Below are 21,039 nucleotides of genomic sequence, written 5' to 3'. Positions count from 1 at the left end.
CCCTGCATATTTTTCATCAAGCAGCCAATTTCAAATGCTGGTTCTTGGCTGTGAAGGGGCCCTCCCCACCCCCACCCCAGGCTTTCTGAAGATTGAAGAACTTATGAGAATTATTTATGGTGGATTTCTTCCTTGAATTTTTCAAGGAAAACAGCAGCCGAATTCATATAGCAAACAAACAACACAACATATGACTAAGGAGCTTGGTTTTAATTAAAAGGCATTATGAAACCATCTCACTGTCACCTAGCTTCACATGTTAGAAAGAAAGGTGGAGAATCTTTTTCCCCACTCTGTCTTAAAATATTTTTATCAGGGGCAGAGGAACATCAGCTTTTATTGCTCTACTCTTTGGAGAGAGATGATCAGTCATTTGACCACTTTTCATTTGATTTTTCCCATAAGCTGCCTACACATCAAATAACAGGAGAGGCCCCTGAGGTTAAGAGTATAAGCAAAACCTGTCTTCAGATCCTGAGTCCACAGTCCCCATCCCACCAACCCAAAACACTTCCTCGCCTAACAAGTATTTTTACCTATGTACATAAAATCCAGTATTGCCACTTCTCGTTTTTTTTTAAGCTGATTGATCTTTGGCTTGTTAGCCTCTAATAGAGCAATTCTATACATGTGTCCTCATAAATAAACACAGATAAATTCAGGGGAACTTACTCCCAAGCCAGAAATGCCTACGTAGGATTGCAATTTTGATTGTATTCATAACCATACATATGGGACTAAAGCTTCAGGATAAGTGCCTTTTTGAGATTTTGAAAAACAAAACATAAGGATGGGTGACAATGTAATGAGTCAAACTGACTTTTCATTCTTTGAAAAAAAAAGCTAACATCAGTATTGTAAAGTTCCAGTAAGTGATGGTCAACATGACTTCTCAAGGATCTCTCCAGATGTTGTTGGATTGCAACCACCAGCATTCTCCATCATTGACAATGTGGGCTGAGACTACTCAAAGTTGAAGTCCAGCAACATCTGCATCACAACAACTTCCCTGACTTGTCTTATAGCCTTGAGATTTTACCATAAAAGGTTTAGCATTCAGGAGAAGCCGAGAACTGTTCAAGCCAAGTTCACCTTAAGATATCCATGCTATGTTAGAGATAGAAGAGTGATGGATAATTGAAATGGCTCAAGCACTTCTCTCTCTCACCCTTCCTCTCACAAAAAACACAGGTAATGCAGCCCAGTTGATGTCAGAACTTCAGGATGGGGTGCTCTTTTCCAAAGTCCTCCCAATCCTTTTGAGGTTCCTCCAGCTGCTAGAGTAGAGAAAGGTAGCATTACCTGAACTGGCTTCATTCTGTCCATGCCTTTCCTATGGAAGAAAGTCAGAGGTGGGGAAATGACCACTGTTTCAATGTCCTCCAAGGTACTTCAAAGCGCTTTCCAAGAAAAAAGGACTGCAGCGTCCTAAAGTGGCAATTCTTGGCTTCTTTGATGCCACCCATCCTTGACAATGTCATGACTCACTTGCAGAGATCTCCATGCACTCATGGTGAGACAATGGAAAATAGGCCACAATGTCACCCTGATAGCGTAAGAAATTAAGAGACCATATTCCTTCTCAGCTCCCCTTCATAAGAATCCCTCCAACAATAAGGAAGCTACATGTGAAACAAGACTCCGAAGCAACTGACGAGGTCTATCTAAACACCAAGAACTTGCTACCAGGGCTAGATCTGCTATCCTTTGGCTTGGTATCATAATGATAAAGGCTGAAACCACTTACTTTTGAAAGTTCACTGTCAAATTTTACTGAGAGCTCCTGAGCCAGAATTTCTAGATTCTCCACCTTCTGTACAGGAAATGATGTATCAGGCAGGTAAACCGAGCACTGGCATGTTCCGCTGTCATCCAAAACACCGGTCATATTAGCAAATGGCTGAAAAAATATTTAAAAGAGGAAAGTTTCAGTAATCCACCTAGTCAGTGGCATTTCACTTTGTTGATGTTCACTCTGGGAAAACCAACCATGAATAATATAAACTTATTGAGACATAAATAAAAGCTATTCATAAAAACTTGGGGAGAATAATTAGGCTCATTGTTACATTGCAAACTGTCTCTAATCTGAAACTGTTCAAAGATTAATGCTTTGTAGAATAACTCAATAAAATCAAGAAGCAAAACAGCCTTTTCAATGAATAATACTTTTAAAGTGATCTATTTCCCGCACTGAAAGATTATAATGGAATCTACAGTAGTTAGTTTACTAGGTTTTTGCTTTGCTTTTTAAAATCTGTTCCTCTGAACTCAGAATCTGAGTTTTAGTTGAAAGCAACTTTGTATCATATATCTAAGTTAATTTACTGCACAGTGCTCTCACTTACACAGTCGATGGCGGGAGGCAAGGAAGGGGGGGACTCTAATCCATTTCCATTGACTGAGAAAGCATCTAGCTGAACTCAGCTGCCATTTGGGGGCCTGAGACCCTGATCGTTCTTTCTATAGACTTGATTTCCCTGCCTCCTGCGTCTATTGTCTCTGCTTAGCTCAGCCATTTCTCAAGCAGCCAAGAAAAACAGTCTGCATTGAAACAACTTCATGAATTCTATGGTGGCCATGTGTTTCCTGCTCTGGACATGTGTAATTCTAAGTTAGTTGATTGTGCCTAGAGCCACTAATGTTCATTACCATCATCATCTTCCATTTTATGAACTAGACTTCAATCATCTCGAAGATGCAGAGAAACTGGAAGGATAATCGGGATGATCAGAGGAGTGGAAACAAAGTGTTGTGAAGAGGGAACTAGGTATTTTTAGCCTAGTTTTAATTGTGGGGTCCTTGGGGTTCTCTGCACTGGACCTCACAGTTCAACCCTGAGCTACACATATTCGCCTCCATCGCTAGTTTTAATTTTCGGACAACTGAGAGGAATGTGATTGAGTGTTTCAAATTTCAAGAGTAAGGCTGGACCTCCTATCATCCCAGACTGTAGGATATGGCATAATACCGTAGCTGTAAGTTATGGGAAGGCAGATTCCAGATGAAAATGACCTAATGGTAAGAGTAGCTTGACATCGCAAGAGGAGAGAGATGATGGACTCCCTTTTACTGAACAAATTCAAGTACTAGCTGGAAAGCCACTTATTGGAGATGCTTTAACTTGGATTCCTGCACTGAGCAGGAACTGAGTCTCAATGGTGTCTTCCAAGTAGTATAGTATAGTATATAATCTATGATTTTATAGAAACTCTGCTGGACATTCTTCTAACATCACTTTGCCTTTTCATTGTCTTTTTAAGGATGAGCAAATTCATTGTGAAGAAGAGAGACTAGATATAAGGTCAGTAATTCCCAAATACTCTGCAACTCATAATTATATAATTACCATATTTACTCTTGAGCTGTTATATGATGGGAAAAAAAAGAAAAAAACTGGTTCACATCCCTGTTCCCTGAGGCTGAGCATGACCTTCAGGCTCCAGAAAGTTGATGAGGGTTGTCTCTCCTTCCCAAACCAGTTTCTGGAGGATTTCATTAAAATGCAATTAAAGGAAATGCATCCCATCAATTTCACTGATTTGAGAAGAAGGAAAACTTGAATGCTTCCAGACACTGGAGGTACATTCAAAACAAAGAGGAAATACTCTGTTCCCCATCTAATTAATTTCGTCTAAACCTGGCTCAGTGGTACATCACCTGAGAAGTAATCATGTAAGTGTAATTTTCTGTGTTTCTGGGAAGAGTTCATACTTCAAATTCAAAATATTTTGAGCTCAAAACTCTTGCGATAAACTAAATTTCTATTTCTCACATAAACTATTACTCAGTCCTACATCTACTCACAAGTTCTTTTTTCCTAAGTGAAGAATTTTGCATTTGTCTTCGTTAACACTGATAGTTCAGCTGATTCCTCTAAGTATCATGACCCTTTTCAGTTCTGTCCCTGACTTCTAACGTATTAACACTCCTACCCATTTCCGTGTTATCTACAGATTTGATAAGTGCTGCTTCAGCCTCTTCCTCCATGCCATTAAAAAACACTGAAGGAAATCCTGGGGCACCTCTTGGTACTTCACCTGCTATCAACTCGCCTTCTGGCCAGCCATGTGAGACGTGAAGTGACTAAACTGTCATCAGGTTCAATTTACTAGGTTCTTTGGTACCGCTTTCTAATGTGAAGAAAGAAGCTGCAAACTGAACAGTACAGATGTAGGATGCTGACCAGAAATACCAAAAGCAATTCCAGGTCAAAAAGAGTCTGCAGTTACACCCTCTTTTCAGCTCTGGTCTGCCTCCAGCAAAAGATGTAGTTACTGTGGGAGTAATAGGCCGCAACAGCACATGACTAGGAGCTTCTAGGCACAGTCCTTCAAATGCAGTGAGGGAAATTTAAAAGGTACTGCTTAGTTTCCAGTGCAGATCAAAATGCTACCCATTAGGAAAACATCTAATAGGTAGGGAGAAGAGGAGAGCAAAGCAAAAAATTGACCTCTGTCCTTCCCCATCCTCTATAAAGGAAACAGATGGGGTGGGGAATCTCTTCTCCCTGGAAGCTCCCCCCACTTCAGAAGTGTCCGGAACATGAACTTCACACCATGGGTACTGAATGGGCAAAATCAGTGCTCCTTGTGCATCCTCCTCTTGTGCACCCCCACTAATTGGAAGACAGAGTTCCAGTAGAGCTGCCATTCAGCTTTTGCACAGTCTACCCTGACTCCCCTTCCATGTACTATAGAATCATTCCAAGCTTTGCCTAGACTGCTGCCAAATCAAAAAGGTCTTGTTAGGGAAAAAAAGTTTTTTTTAAAGGATGTACAAGATTGCAATCAGGGGTTGGCTTCGTTCTGTCTGATGGATACAAAAAACATTCTGGAACTAACAAGTGCAAGAGTTTCTGCAACACGTTACTTACTTAGGTGTCTTCTGCATTAGTGATTTATAATGGCACCTCACCTTCACAGTGGCACTATTAAGCCTCTGCACATTAGTGATATATCGGCACAGTGATGGCTGGGTGATGCTATAAATCACTACTGTGGATTGCCTCTTAGACGCATTTAAAAATAAGATTAGACAAAGCCATTGAGAATATCAATGGTTTTAGCCAGGATCACTGAACAGAGCCCTTGTTATTCAGAGGAAGTACACTTCTAAATAACAGAAAGGCAGGGGGAAAGAGCAGGAAATGCCTGCTAAGGTTGCATGCATCAGATGCAATCCAATTCACTGTATCAATTCAGTTTAAAATTTGGATTGATTCAATTAAATATTTCAGATGAATTCAGCTGAATTTAATAGTCAAGTTGAATCAATTCATGCTGATTTTCCAATTTGATTTGGGAAATCAGTCTTTTATGCCTGCAAAGCAGATCTTTTTTAATCCAAATCAGATCATTTGATCCAATCTGATAAATCAGTTCCTTAATGTAAATCAACAAACCAATTTTGATTAATCAAAATGTTGAAACTTCATTGAATTTATTTAATTTGATGCAACAAATTGATTTGCACTGTCCTAATGCCCGTCAATTTAATACCTAAGATAGCAACCGCTTAAGATAAATTGGCTGGTTGGAAATAACATGCTGAATTTGCATTTGATTAGAAAACAATTTTCATCTTCTGAGATACTACAGAATTCAGGACCTGAAACTTATCCTAGTGCAAGTCAATGCAAATCATTCTTCCATCATGATCTTTCTGGGGATGACTGACACATGTCATCCCCCATGTGCATGTGGTTTAGTGAGCTTTAAAAAACATGATACATAAATCTCCGGTCCATCTGCTGAATCATTCCAGTCAGAAAAACTTCTCCAGTCTTTTTTAAAATTAAAAAAAAAAAAGTCAACGCTTTGCTTATTTCTGTATCAGCACTGGACTGGGATATGGCTAGTTTAAGGCTTTAGAAAAAAATCAGCTTTTTAATTTCCTATTTGAAACAAACCTGATTGATTAATTTCTCAGTTTTATAGCCACCCAGAGTCAAAAGGTTCTGGGCAGGTTCTAACACATTAAAAATTACAAACAACAATAATAAATCAACTCTTCCCCAGTAACGGTTAGGGTTGAAGGCTCTGTGAAGTAATGCCAAGTGGAAGGGAGATTTATGAACCGCAGAAGATTGACCACCAATAATCTCACCAATAGTAGCTTCTGGGTTGTCTCCAAAGACTCCCCACATATAGCTCATTGCAGTAATCCAGCCGGGTGGTGACCAAGGTATGCGTTACTAATGCCAGGGTATCCTAGTTGAGGTAAGGTCATAACTTGTGCACCAGCTGAATCTGGACAAAGGACCCCATGGCTATGACCTTCCCCTGGCCATGGCCTCCCCTTGCTGTTATAGCCCACCTTGATTTAAAAATGCTAGGTGGGTAACAAGAAAGTAGGTAGGTAGGTAGGTAGGTAGGTAGGTAGGTAGGTAGGTGGATGGACGGACGGACGAACGGATAGACCAAACTTGTCCCCAGGATGGATGCCATTAACAATTAATTAAGGTGGAAGGCTTCATGGAATAAAATTGCCCTTGATTATTCTCTAAATGACAGGAGGGAGGCAGTTTTACAAACCTTTGGGGATAAAGAGTTGAGAAGTGAGAAGGTCTGTTATCTCACCCATATCTCCCAAACTTCAAATAGAAGAGGCACTCTTAACAGGCCTTCTTGAGATTTCCCCACCAGACAACAAATTCATCCTGGCAAGGTGGTGCTTCGGGTAATCCAGTGCTATACCATATAAGGCCTTGTAGGTGATAGTCAGCACTCTGAATTGGCCCTGGCAGCCTATTGGTGGCAGCATCAGGAAAGGTGCTAACCTACGGTGGCAGAGTTGACCTTTCAGTCCCCCCTGCCACATTCTGGACCACTTGTCCACCAGGTCATCTCCAAAACTGCCTCACCTAGAATTCATTACCATCATCCAGCCAGATCATGATCAAGGTATGAGTTACTGATACCAGAGCATCTTGATCCAGGTAAGGTGTAGCTGGTGCATGGATTGACGCTGTGTAATCATGGCCTCCATCTGCTATTTAAGCAGTAGCTGTGAGCCCAGAAGGAATCCCAAGCTATGTATCAGCTTCTTTAGAGAGAGCACAGCTGTGTCTGGAATAACTACTGAAACCAGAATTCCTGGACACTAACTAATGTTTAGCAACTCAGTCTTAGTGGGATTTAAACTTGTTTACTTTGCCCTGCCCTGACTTGATTCATTCATTCAGCTTTGAACTTAATTGCAAAAGTTGTAATTAGGTAATTTCTCAAAGAAAGAGAATCTTAAAATCTTAAGATATGACCACTTGGCTCTTGAAACATGGAAGATGGATACTCCACTGAAGTTGGACACTAGAAGACACAGACAGACAGAGGTATTGTTACAGTTCTGTTTTTAATTGAGGACCAGCACAATGTGGATCATTGAGTACTGAATTTATGCACTTCAAGTACGCCCAGGAGTGATGTACTGGGAGGGTTTTTATTTTTTATTTTTTTAGTTTAGTTTAGTTTAGTTTAGTTTAGTTTAGTTTAGTTTAGTTTAGTTTAGTTTAGTTTAGTTTAGTTTAGTTTTTTTGTTTTGTTTTTTGTTTTTTGTTTTGTTTTGATGTTTTTTGTGCCTTCGTGTTAGTCTTGACTCCTGGCAACTACATGGATAAGTCCATGCAATTTTCTTGGCTATTTGTTTTGGAAATGACCTTCTTCTTCCCAGGGCTGGGAGAGATTGGCCCAAGGTTACCCAGCTGGCTTTGTGTCTAATGATGGAGTAGAACTCATAGTCTCTCAGTGTCTAACCACAACATTACCTTCACACGTGGACTGTTCCTGCTGATAAGGGCTGGGCTATCCAATGATCTAATGGAGGGAAGACTGCAAGCACAGGGTTTTACCTTTTCCCAGAGAATTCACTGAATTTAAAAGGGGTGGGGGAAAGAAGATAATAGAGTGTTTTTTTTAATAATCCCTGGAGCAAAGCTAAGGGTTAGGGTTAGGGTTAGGGTTAGGGTTAGGGTTTCATTTCTCACTTGATATTTGCATTGGCACCAGGCCCAGTGTTTCTCCTTGATCACAGATCTCTGGTCTTAACTTGTCCCCATCCCAGAATTTAAATAATTTGACGCTAATGTTTCCTGTTACGAGGAACACCATACTTATACAGCATGTGTCAACTCCTTAAAGCAGCTGTATCTTTGTTCAGACTCTTGCAGAAACATGAAAAAAGAAGGGGCTGCTTTTAAAAGATCCTGTTGTAGGACTGCTATATGTTCTGAAGCATGTCTTCAGAATCATTTTTGAAGCTTGCACAGTCCTAACCATTATATAAAATTGCAAATTCAGAGTTTCTTGTAAGGGAGTCAAAACAAGGTCATTGATATACATATGGGAGACATCAGCAAGTGTCAGGGAACTCCACTGTTTGCAAAAATTAAAGCAAACAAACAAAAAATGAATAAAACAGAGCAACTGTTCATTTCCAAATAATTATGCAATTGAGTTTGCTCAGAAAACATTGGAAGCTACAGAATATTGACTGTCAAACCAAAATACAAATCGAGGGGGAATGAGTTTTGTTCTGCCCTCTACTCACAAATGTTAATCAAATTACTGGGCATTTATAAGAGGCTGGACAGCCATTTTTCATGGATGGTTTAATTTTCCTGCACAATGCAGAGGGCTGGACTGGGACATCCTTGGGGTCCCTTCCAGCTCTACAGTTCTATAATTCTGTCAACTCCTTCCACCAACAGTTCTTACATTCAAATAAGTTCTTCATTGTTTTGTACTCACAGTGGTGAAAAAGATAAAGTATCCTTGAGTTGAGTTCCATTCTTTGGAACCTCAGAGATGCGTCCTTGCAGGGTTTGGGGCAACCAGATAGGAAGGGCTGCCAGAATGTTTTTGACTTACAATCTAACGTACAACCCTGCAATTCCTTGGAGGGCCTTCCATCCAAGCCCTAAGCATCCAAGAACTAACTTAGTTTCCAAGTTGAGACAAAGTCAATCAGGTGCTGAGTTTTGCTAGGACAATCTCCTAAGAGCAGATTCTATAATAGCGTCTTCTGGTAAAGAGAAAGAAGCTGTAATTAAGCAGCACAGATGTGAGATTTCCATGAGCAATTCCAGGATGGAAACAGTCCTCAGCAAAGTGCCCTCTTATTAACCTTTTCCTACCTGGTGGAGAGCCCTTTTCTACTTTGCTGGGGGAAACAAATGGGACTATAGCAGTGACAGGCCACAACAACACATAGCTGAGAGATTCCAGGCACAGTCCCTCCAATGCATGGTGGGAAATTTAAAAGGCATTGCCCAGACTCCAGTGCAAATCAAAATGCTAACTACTATATTAGGAAAACAACATGAGATGTTCAAGAACTTAGAGGGAGGACAGCAGAACAAGAATGTGATCGTGACCTCTCTGGCCTTCTTCTCATCACCATATGAAGTAGGGAATCCCCCCCCAATTCAGAAGTTTGCCCTGAACATGAAATTCTCTGACTTCTCCTTTTGCTGTTTTAGAAGACCTGATGATGTCTTCTGAGAATCTAATAAATCTATAGTTAAATGCAGTCCATCTGAGACACATAACTGCTTGTAGCAAGATCTTTAATGGGTGGACTGGGTATTAAGATAGAGGAGATTGTGCAAGCCAAAATTTAGCCCCTCCTGCAGTATTTAGAGATGATTCATAAAGAGAGGAAGAAGGGTCCCTCTTCCCCATCCCCTCATTCCAAAATTGCATGTAAATTCTTATAGAAAATGCCCCAAAATGTCCAGATTGCCGGTATGCTCTGTTGTCTTTTTCATTTTTCTTTGGCTCCACCTGAATACACTGAGCAAGTGACCTTTCTGTCTGAAGTTTGAATCTAAGAACTGCTATACGTTTCATCTCCTGTTTCCAGGCCTGCCATAACCATCCAAGCTGCTATAACCATTCATGAGATGATTCTCACCAACGTGGTAAGAGGACCTTTGAGGTATGGCCCTATATTCGCTTTAAAATCAATCAATGTGTGTACCTGAAATAAAGACATATTTTTCCACTGTTGATCCCTCTCTCACTTACCTTCTCTGCATTGATTTATAGATTAAAAACTCCTGTGGGAAGACTGTCTCTTGTATTTTGCACAATGGACACTGGTGGTTTTATAAAAATAGGCATTAACTTGTATTATTATATATTCTGCAGCATACAGTTCCAGAATAATAAACTAGCAAATCAGAGTTCCTGATCTTTCGTAAAATTAAGAGCTCAGTCTGATCTTTCTTAGCCTAGATTGGATGTCATTTTTCTGATTCTAGGACTATAAGTCCACGTAGGCTTCCTTACATGAAATGTCATATTAATGGCTGTCCAATTAAACAGCCCCCCACCCCACCCCAAGTCTTGCTCAGAGCAGCATGGGGCTGTTCCTGGAAGGATGAGCGAAGAACATCGGGAGTGTATGCCAAGAGAATACAGGGTCACCTGAGGCATGAAGGTCATCCCAGCTGCCCAGCTAAAGCAAGCAGACACGTACTTTGGGCAGCTGTGACACAGGAAGGTGCTGGAGGCAGATGATCACTTTAGTGACAAAAAAAGCATCAATTCATACTGCACAGGAGAAGGCAATGGTAAATCACTCCTATATTTTTTACCAAGAAAACCAGACGGATAGAAAATATAAATGGAGAAAATCTATCTATCTGGTCGCTAGGAGTCGAAAACGACTCAATGGCACATAATCAATCAATCAATTCAACAGCACCAGGCTACAAACTATATGAATTCCAAACATTTCTTACCACTTCCATTCGCATTGGCGTGCCACTTGCTTCAATCACAAGCAGCAGCATTCCAGCCACAGCAAAGAACTTCATCTTCCCAGTCTTGACAGATGTGAAGAAGGCCGAGAGAAGGAAGCCTCTTTATAGGGCTGGTAGGGCATTTTCCTGGCAAGAGTTTGTGAGCAGAAAGAGGAAGTTGCACAATTGCTATTGACAGTAGTGCTCATACAGGTGGATGACTACGCTGTCAAATGAGTCACGTCCCACCAGAAACTGAGCAAAAACTTTTTATTTCTTTGTTCCACGTTCCTTACTAATCAGAGCTGGTCCTAGTGGTCATAATCTTATCTAAAAGATCATTAAACTTACAGAAAATATAAAATATATCACTTTAGGCACTTTATGCAAGGTGGGTAGATATAGAGATAATAGATATAATATGGCTTACCAGCTGTTTAGGTAGGGCATTCGTTTCTGTAAACAAATTAAAAATATTTTCCCCAGACTCCAAATTGACGCATCCTTGCAGGGTTTGGGGCAACCAGATAGGAAGGGCTGCCAGAATGTTTTTGACTTACAATCTAGTGTACAACCCTGCAATTCCTTGGAGGGCCTTCCATCCAAGCCCTAAGCATCCAACAACTAACTTAGTTTCCAAGTTGAGACAAAGTCAGTCAGGTGCTGAGTTTTGCTAGGACAATCTCCTAAGAGCAGATTCTATAATAGCATCTTAGCGGACTCCAAAGCTGCATATTATTATTATTATTATTATTATTATTATTATTATTATTATTATTATTATTCTCACCCATCTCCAGAATTATATCTAGGACTTTGCCGGTAAGTCATATTTCTATGGTTTGTTCTATTTCAGAAGGTATGTCCATAATGTGCAAAAAAATATTATGGAAAGGAAGTATGGGTTTTTCCATATTTTCTATGGAAGCATTATTTATGGTGCCTCTAAACAAGATTAAATTGGTGCAGACATCTCTGAGTCAAGAGAGAAAAATGCATTTTTTTAAAAGAATAGTAAAGGTTTTTTTTAATTAAAAAGTATCATACATCAGTCAAATTCTATGTAAAACGGCAAGTCTCAGTGTATTTTCCCTAGCTTACTCTTGTGTAAAAATCAATTTGTTGCAATAGTAATAATACTTTACCAATCAAATTCTAAACTGAAAGGTGAAGTTCCTGTGTGAATTAACTAATTATCATAGTGATCATGAAATGTACTGATACTTGATCTAGATATTTTAATTAAAATTAAGTTTGGTAACAGTAAACAAAAGTTCTCATTTGGCTCCATTGATCAGCAGACAAATTAAAGGTTGCAACTCAGATTGAGCCAAGTCAGGGAACAAAAAAGAATGATCTTATGTGGTTCCTCCCCCACAAAAATACGATTCTCCACCCCCCCCCCAAAAAAATATGTACTTAGGGTGGATAAGCAAGGTTGGTTTGTTGGTCCCTCACCCTACCAAATTTGTATCACCATTTGGGGAATGCACATTTCTGAATCATTTGTGGTGCACAGATCAGCATGCTGAAGGCCATTAACCCTAACTGTGCTTGCAATAAGTGACATGGCAGAATTGCACGGTCAGTTAAAGAAATGCAGTACATCACACCCAATTCTGTAAGAAAATGGACTGTGAATGTATGGCTTACAAAGAATAGCTCCCCAAATTTAGCCGTGTTCAACAAGGAAATGTGCACAATTTCAGACAAAGGAGATTTACCGTAAGTATCTTGTATGCTGAAGACATTCTTTGAAGAGAGAAAGGAGCTGCCATATGTCCACACCAACAAAACCACAAAACCCACCACACAGAGATCAGGCTGACCACACCCAGGACACTTATATACACCCTGCCTCTTTTCAGTATCCCCTCACCTTCTTATCATGGACTGCAGTGGTGCTAAATGTACAGCTTGCAGACATTATTCTATTCCTTAAGAACCTGGGAAGCTCAGATATGGTAGACTTACAGTAGTCTCTTAAGCTACACATTCAAGAATAATCCAGGGAAAACACCTTGAGACAAACCACCAATCTGCACTTGAGTTAAACCAGGAACGCCCAACAGATACAAGAACCCAAGTCACTAGATCATCTCCTTTGAGTGATCTGTATTTCTGTGTTGCTTGTGCAAGTTCTAGAGAAGGTTTGGAGTCCCACTTCTAGACAAGAAAGTACCATTTTTCAAATAACGTTTTAGTCATTCTTCCCAACTCATCACTGGAAATGGAGGTCTTAGCCTGCCTATAGCTGCCAAACCAGGGATGGAAAAATCCAGGGAGCGACTGGATGCAGCAAAGTGACCCCAAAAATCTCTCTTCCACCATCTAGTGGTTGTCAGGAGTTTGGCAGTCTAGATATGAAGACCATAACCCTGCCTCATGAGAAGGCCAGCCCTGCTCCTAGCAAAACCAGACTCTACTGTCTTTTGCTTATGTGATGGACCTTTCAAGCTTTGTTAAGTCAATATTTCCTTTGGCTTTTACTGGAATCTTTATTTCACATTGTAGATTTAACAGATCTCATCTAATATTGTGCAAGTAACACGCACACCCTTTGAAAACAGTCCTTAATATTTTTTCTGCCTAATCTGAATGCAAAGTGCTTCTTTTCCAAAGCTAATCAGGTCATTTCCTTGGTGGGTTGTATTCTTTGAAAACAAGGAAATGTTACACTCCAAAAACTTTGATTATGAGAACACAGAACTTTTCCTATTTGGGTTGTATTCTTTGAAAACAAGGAAATGTTACACTCCAAAAACTTTGATTATGAGAACACAGAGCTTTTCCTATTTGGCTATTGGCAGCCTCAGAATGGGCAGGAAATTTCCTTCTGATTCCCATAACATTGACCTTGTCCCATTTCCAGACCCTTATCCTATTTTTCCCATACTTCAATACACCAGCCAGCAACAAAACAGAATAAAAGATTTATGCTAACTGAAGAGAAACCAGAGTACAGCCCCAAAACAGAATCAGGACCAGACAGTGATGGTAGATCTTTCTATCACTCTAGCAAGAAATGGATATTGAACTGGGGCTGCATTATATGGCATACTGCTTTTCCTATATCACAGCTGTAAAAGATGGATACAAAATATTGGAACTGACAAGGGTTCTTCCCGCCCCATAATGTTCAGTCTTTGTTACTGGTTGCACACTTAGAAAGGCAGGTAAGCAGATAGCAGCAGTGAAGAAGATGGCAGGCGGTGGTGGTTCCAGAGGGCCAACCTCCCAACCCTTCCAATTCCAGTATGAAACACACCACACAAAGGACTGATCAGAGTTGTTTGCACATCTTCCATTCCTTACGTTTCTTTCCAAACATACAAGCAAACCATGCAAAAATGGAAGAGACCCAAGTTAATTAGGAACTGATCAACTAGAACTGTCTGGGTCTGTTTTCTCCTAAGTGGGTGAAAAAGAAAGTGTCAGTCCTCTCTTCAATAGGGAATGAGTCAATGGGCCAAACAATAGCCTGCCATATTTTGTGTCTGTGTGTGTGTGTGTGTGTGTGTGTGTGTGTACTCACACTATGCCTTTTTGCTTGATTAGGGCCTCAGAGATGTTCCAGGATACCAACCTGCTTCACTTCTCAGAGTTCCAGTTGATCTCCCATAAAGGAGCAGAACAAGATATCCATGTTCATTAAAGGATTTTAATTATTTTTCATACGTGCATTTCTCTGAAATGAAGGAGACTGTACCTTGTCAAAGCTGTACATAGCATACTATTTCCCAATGTGTGAAACAAGAGACCCAATTTCTCAGTGTATGACACAATAGACCTGATTGTACTTTTACTGCATTTAATCTTTCCATTTACTTCCTTCTGAATACTTTGCTATGAACCCAAGAGAAAGCATGATGCCAGTTTATACAAAGAGAGAGAGAGAGAGAGAGATACACACACACACACACACCTTTATCATTTTCTTCCACATCCAGCTAAACTTAGTCATGATTAAGGCAACTAACCCAAGTACACCTATCCTTGAAAGAGACAGTGTGTATTTGCCCAATTTGCTTCTTTCTTCCATGCATATCTTTAGCACATAGCAAACATGGGGAGAGGGTGATGGACCCTGAGCCTCATGGTTGTACATCTGATGCTGATAGTCCAAACAGGTATCTCCCATGTAAATGCCTCTTTGCAGGTGTGCCCAATACAAAGACATTTACTCCACTGTTCACCTGTCCTTTGGCACTGCTTGAGAAAGATGTAACTATAAATACCTTTAGTTGTCCTGGAACTATCATGCTTCTGAGTCAGGAGCGCAGAACCTTTCTGATAAGGATTCAGTGGGATAAATCCAGGCTGACCTAATTCAGACGAAACCTTCAGCACTCCTTTTGTCAGCCTGGGGATCTGGCCAAGGCATCCTCTGAAAGCTGAGATTCCATGCCAGCAGGAAATGGGGATAGGGCTAAGGAATCCCCCTGATTCTTCATACATTTAAGGTTTCAGTTGAGCTTAGTTAGCTATTAAGACATCTGTACCTACTGAGAATCCATCCAGCAGGAGACAACATCTGACTGATTATGTCTGAATTCAGAAATCAAGCAGTATCAGTCCAGTTAGTACTTGGATGGCTGACCATCAGGGATTCCAAAGGGCATAGGCTAGATTGGGAAGTCTGAAGAAAATCCCAAGAAGGCAGCAATGGCAAACCACTTCTCTATTCTTGCCCAGAGGTCACATCTGTAGACACATCCATGAAATTACTAGCAGCAAGGCTGACTCAAAGGAGATTTGACTTTAGAGCTTCCTTCACAGTGATGTGTTCTTACAGAGTCCAGTTCTGTGTTTTCTATTTATCGTGATTATCTCTTCCTAGCTAGCTTCCTTAAATCCTCAGCCAAGACAGAGACCACCGTATCAAAAACCACCCAGAGCCAAACTAATACATTCAACAAGTTAATATTAATAGATCAGTACTGCAATCCAGGAGAAATATTTTTCTAACAATAAAAGGAAGTGTGCTTCAATCTTCCCTCAAGGACCTTGTTCAAAAACCTGGAACGATTACCGGAAAATATCTCGTTCTTCCTATCTACCACCTGCTAGGGAGGAGATGTCTTTCCCTAACAAACTTTTCACGTAACACTTCCTGATAGAAGAAGGAAGCACTGGGTGAAGTGCCTTATTGCCTGGGACAGATTTATTCAGGTTCCTACTTTCTCTTGGCCTGTAATTTTCAGGTTTCAAAGAAAAAACTGTCAAGGAAGGTCCATTAAAGAGAGTTCACGCAAGGTATTCTCCCAGCAAGTTGCTTTTTCAACATCAGAAGAATGTACTCTAAAAAGTTGACTGCTTTGGCCAGTTTTTAACAAGTCACCAAAATTTCCAGCACAATCATTGTTAGTGTCTATTGCCCAGACATTCTTTTTTTACTTACTATCTAAATTAAATACTTAGAGAGCGGTTAGTCATTCATTTATTAAAGCAGAAGGTATGCCCAGTCTTTTCACACAGTGGAATGTGAGAGTGGATTAAATCTCTCTTAAATTTAATCTGAGTGGATTAAAATAAGGAATACAACAAAGGTAATCACACATTTTAATTGTCATTTATCAAGTTCATCACATAGATAGAGTGTTCCTATTTGCATTTTGCAACAAACATCTTTTGCAACAGCTAAAATGAGAGAGAACAAAAGAGTTCAACCACAGTAGAAGACCTGCTGCAATAAATACTTTAAAAGGCGGTGAAAAATCAGTGGGACTTGCAGATCTCCCTGCCAGGGAATTCCACATAAGTGAAGACCTGCTGGAATAAATATTTTAAAAAGTTGTGAAAAAATCACCAGAAAAAACTTGTTCTCATGTTCCCATGAACGGCAAGAAATCCTCTGCAACTAAACCCTCTGCATCCTCTTCCTTTTAGGCTGTGTTCATACTACGCACGTAATCACATTTAACTAAGAGTGTTGCGAGAATCCAGGTTGTCTGTGTGATTAATTTAAGATTTAGCATGCTATCAGAACCCAGCAACCAGGATTTGCCGGATACAGCTATGTTAAGTTAAATATTTGGTAAACGCACTGTGCAAATATCACCTATTGTTCAAACATAGCACCAATCCATAACATATTTTACTTGGGAGCTAGAATTATGTCTAAGCCCATTGATTATGGTTTATAAATCATGGCTTAACAGGTTATCATTAAGTGTTATATTTGAACCATCCTTTTGATTGAAACAGTAGTACATTTACTGGATAATTTAATGGCCAACTCACACGACAAAACATGCATGGCATGTGTGTATGGTTATAGTCAAAATGGGAACGCTCCAGTTTGCTAGAAACCCAACTCACATCAGGTCCAACATTTTGTATGGAGAGAGAAGATACTCTAAGTATTTATAACTTGGATGGGTTTTTAAGTTAAGCTATATTAGTACATCTAGTTCTCTGGAGATGTTTATAATGATGGAAAGCTGGAAGAAAAGAGAAGATGAGGACAAGCAACAGCAAGGTGGAGGGACTCATTTACAGCAACAATGGATGCACCATTGGAAGACCTGAAGGCCCAAATTGGGAACAGATTGTTCTGGAGAAAATCTGTTTATGCAGTTGCTAAGAGTTGACACCAACTTGATGGCAGATAATCAATCAATCAATCAAAATAATGGTACATAGTTTGACTTCATACATATGCACAAGTACATTTTTTTGGCAACAATATGGATTTCCTTCTTCCAGGATACAATTTCATTTTTTCATTCTAGCCTACCACTCTTAAATTTCTTGGTAGTCTCTCCTTCCAATACTGACCAGGCCTGATCCTGCGTAACCTGCTTAACTTTCCAAGATCAACTAAGATGAGCCAGATGCTTCTACTAACTGAACAGAATCATAAGTCCCTATATACAAACAGTCTGTTTCAAATTAAGTTACTCTTTTTATTAAATCATGTTAATAAAATAGGGCTACAAAAGTAAACAACCTAAGTAAAGAAACAATTCAAAAGAAACAATAAAAGCTAAGAAGGAAACAAAAAGACCAGAATATATCCTCTCCAGCAGCCTTTACCCAGATAAGGAGGAATTAACACCAGACAAACAACCAAGCAGAAAACAATACCCTAATAAAGGAACTACCAAGGAAACAAACAATCAAGCAGACAAACAACCAAGCAGAAAACAATACCATTATCAAGGAACTACTAAGGAGAAAACCACACCCCACCAACACTGGCAGGGCAAGCTACTGTGTATAAATAGAGAGCAAACCCCACACTCATCAGCACTGATGATGTTACCTAGTCAGGTAATGAAATTCCTGCAATCAAACAACCAAGCTCAGAGAGCACCAAGGACTCCACAACTTGAATTTCATCAAGCAGTTGTTAATTTCAACAGAAGCTCATTAAGCAAATACATACAAGCTTTGCAAACTTTTTAATACAATTTGAGACCATTTTACTTTTCGGTCTTTGTTCTCATTTTCATATGAAACAGTGATAGAAATGCATGGCTGAATTATGTTATTAATCCCACATTGCTCCATCTATCATCTAACATCAGAAAGAAATGCACACTTGAAAGTCTCCATATTTATGGACTTCATCGTGGTTGTTTCAAATCAGGATTTTATATTCAACTCTGTTTTTCTTTTCATCAATTTAGAGGAAAAAGACAGTTCCTAATAATCATGTGTGATTTGGCTGGTGATGAGAAAGAGGTTTGAAAAGGAGGTCATTATATGATTTCCCACCACCTAGAGATCAACTGAGTTCCTGTCTTTTCTAGAATAGGCCTCAGCGAACACAGTGAGACTTCTTCCAAAGTGTTAAAGAATTGTTATTTCACTTTTAACCTGGATGATCTGAAAACCACAAATTGGGGGGTGGGGGTGGAGATGGGAAATACAGCAGGTTATGGAGTCCTTGGGATTCTCTGAGCTTGGTTGTTTTCTTGCAAACATTTCATTACCCAGCTAGGTAACATCTTCAGTGCTAGAATAGAATGGGGTTTGCACCATTCTAGCACTGAAGATGTTACCTAGCGGGGTAATGAAACATTTGTAAGAAAACAACCAAGCTCAGAGAACCCCAAGGACTCCACAGTTCAACCCTGAGCTACACATATTCTCTTTTATTGGTACAGTAGGTTATCCTTGTGTTTCATCCATGAGCTCCAACTTGGCCAGCAATGCTATATCTCTTGAAGCAACTGCCAAGGTTCTGGTTACGATGGTTAAGTCCCTAAGCAACTTGGAATCAAGATACCTGATAGACTACCTTCACAGCTACTGACCTATCAATCCATTGAGAGAGGTCCTACTGCATTTGCTTAGAACTTCAGAATGTCATCTTGCCATCATTCATGGAGTTTTCCCTGTGGTGCTGTCTTCATTCTGGAATGTCCTCACCTATTAAATTTTCAGGTGCCTACATTTTTTAGACCTCTTTTCATATAGGCCTTCTTTGTATGAATGTTGTTGTTGTTGCTCTTGCTATTAAAATAATTTATATGGCCACCCAGCTCATTCACAGTGACTCCGGGCGGCTTACAGAAATATTTTTATACTTTATTTTTTTATATTGTTTATAATTATAAAATTATAAGAATAAATATATATTTTATAGAAATGTTTTTTATATTTTACAGAAATATATTTTATAAGCATTTGAGATGCTTTTGTATGAGAGGCAGTATTAAATAAATAGAAATGAGGGTGATGATTTTAAAATTTCTAAAAGACATTACAAGCATGAGGGGCAACCTCTAAATGTGCACAATGGGGAAAAACATTTTGCAGCAGGAAGAGGAACAAAAGGGTTCTATGAATGAATTAATAGAAAAAATACTTTCCTGGGGACGTTAGGAAAGAACAAAAATGTATAACAGCAGCTATGATGTTGCAATAAGAATTGCACAATATTACATTTGTATTTTCCCCATACCAGTGTCCTTTTGCGTTATTTTACAAATAATGCAATTTTTAACCCAAGAACAGCCGAAAAACACGCACTAGCAAGTATGAGAACACTATTGTGCTAATAAATAAGGTGAAGTCTTCCATAGGCTGAAATAAAGAATGATCAGTACAAGAGTAGTTCATTGTTACAGCCCTGTGATAACCTCGGGTCACTACAGTACCCTTGCTACCTATCAAACTCATTGCTAAAATATTTTGAAAGTTTTTCATTCTTTCCAGGAATGTTTTTTTCTTTCAAGTAGGCCACTTAGACATTATTAGTTCAAAATGCACAAGGCGGACGTCTACTTGCCCAAAAGAAATATAACCATAAGCTACCAGCGGTTGAAAGGATGGTGGGCTTAACTCACAAGTTTCCTTTCAGAGGAATTGTGACCGGCTATGGTCACTGTGGCACTATTTGGCAAGAGTGTCATGACTTCTTCCTAAATTCCAAATGTATCCCTAGCCCTGAAAAGTGGAGTCCCTTGTTTGTAGTCTAATAGCTGCTGCTTGACTCCCGTGTATGTTTTTTTGCAGGTGGATGCTTATCCAAAGGTTACCCTTCCCATCTCCTGAGGAAAAAGAAAAACCTATAGGATAGCAAACATAGGAAACTGCTCTAGAGCACTTTTTCCACCCTTCATCTACAACTCCAGAATTCCCAACCCACTCTGTTGACTTAGACACAGTTGTCCACAGAACAGACCTACTAAATCATTGGGGTGAAATTTCCTAATACGATATCTTCATTGTTTCTTTGTTATTTCAGTTGATTTAAAAAAAAAAGTAAGACAAGGTCAACTACAGTATGTCCTGTCATACAGCTGTGTAGACATTCCAGATTGATCAGTTCCCATCACTATATCTCAGTCTATCTTCCACCTACCTATGCGTTCGCATACACTGAAAAACACTGTTAGGACTCCTGAAAAACAATAAGAAAGCAAAAAGCTGGGCCTGAAGTTCAGCCCTTTCCCTCTTAATTTCCAGTAGTGCTGGTTAACAGAGAAAGAGATTTTTCAAGTAAAATAGTAATAACCACCAAACAGTCATGCTGATAGAACAGTTTTAAAAAAAGATCCTAAGATTTGCCACTATGCTGCCACTGTGACAATAAACTTGTTTCCTTCATATTGCTGATAAAACTCTTATCTAATAAAACAAATACACTGTTCTTCTTTCCTTTATTGCAAACCATATGAATTCAAAGTTCATTTTGTACATAAAGTCCTCAGAAATAAATCTATAAATTAAAGTTCATGCGATAATATCTTATCTATACTTTATGCAGTGAAATAGTAAATGTAACAGCCCTAATGCCAGCTTATTTATAATAGCTCTAATTGCCTTCTTCTCCAGTCTTA

General features: G+C 39.4%; 1 protein-coding gene across 1 annotated transcript in view; it reads right to left on the bottom strand.

Moving 5' to 3' along the window:
- The window catches only part of OLFM4 (olfactomedin 4), a 50,535-nt gene that overhangs the window by 18,873 nt on the left and 10,623 nt on the right, over window positions 1-21,039 (bottom strand). Inside the window, exons 2-3 of the mRNA XM_088139498.1 lie at window positions 10,745-10,891; window positions 1,748-1,900 (exon numbers count right to left, since the gene is read on the bottom strand). Of these exons, the coding sequence (XP_087995624.1) occupies window positions 1,748-1,900; window positions 10,745-10,819 (228 nt within the window). The 5' untranslated portion in view covers window positions 10,820-10,891. The remainder of the gene's footprint in view (window positions 1-1,747; window positions 1,901-10,744; window positions 10,892-21,039) is intronic.

This window comes from Python bivittatus, unplaced genomic scaffold (assembly GCF_059951505.1).
Source record: "Python bivittatus isolate LINGU-HERP-01145 unplaced genomic scaffold, Pbiv_v1 ctg000210_np1212, whole genome shotgun sequence".
In the NCBI taxonomy this organism is placed as follows: Eukaryota; Metazoa; Chordata; class Lepidosauria; order Squamata; family Pythonidae; genus Python; species Python bivittatus.
The sequence above is the reverse complement of the archived record's forward strand: the minus strand, read 5'-3'. Positions and strand labels throughout refer to the sequence as shown.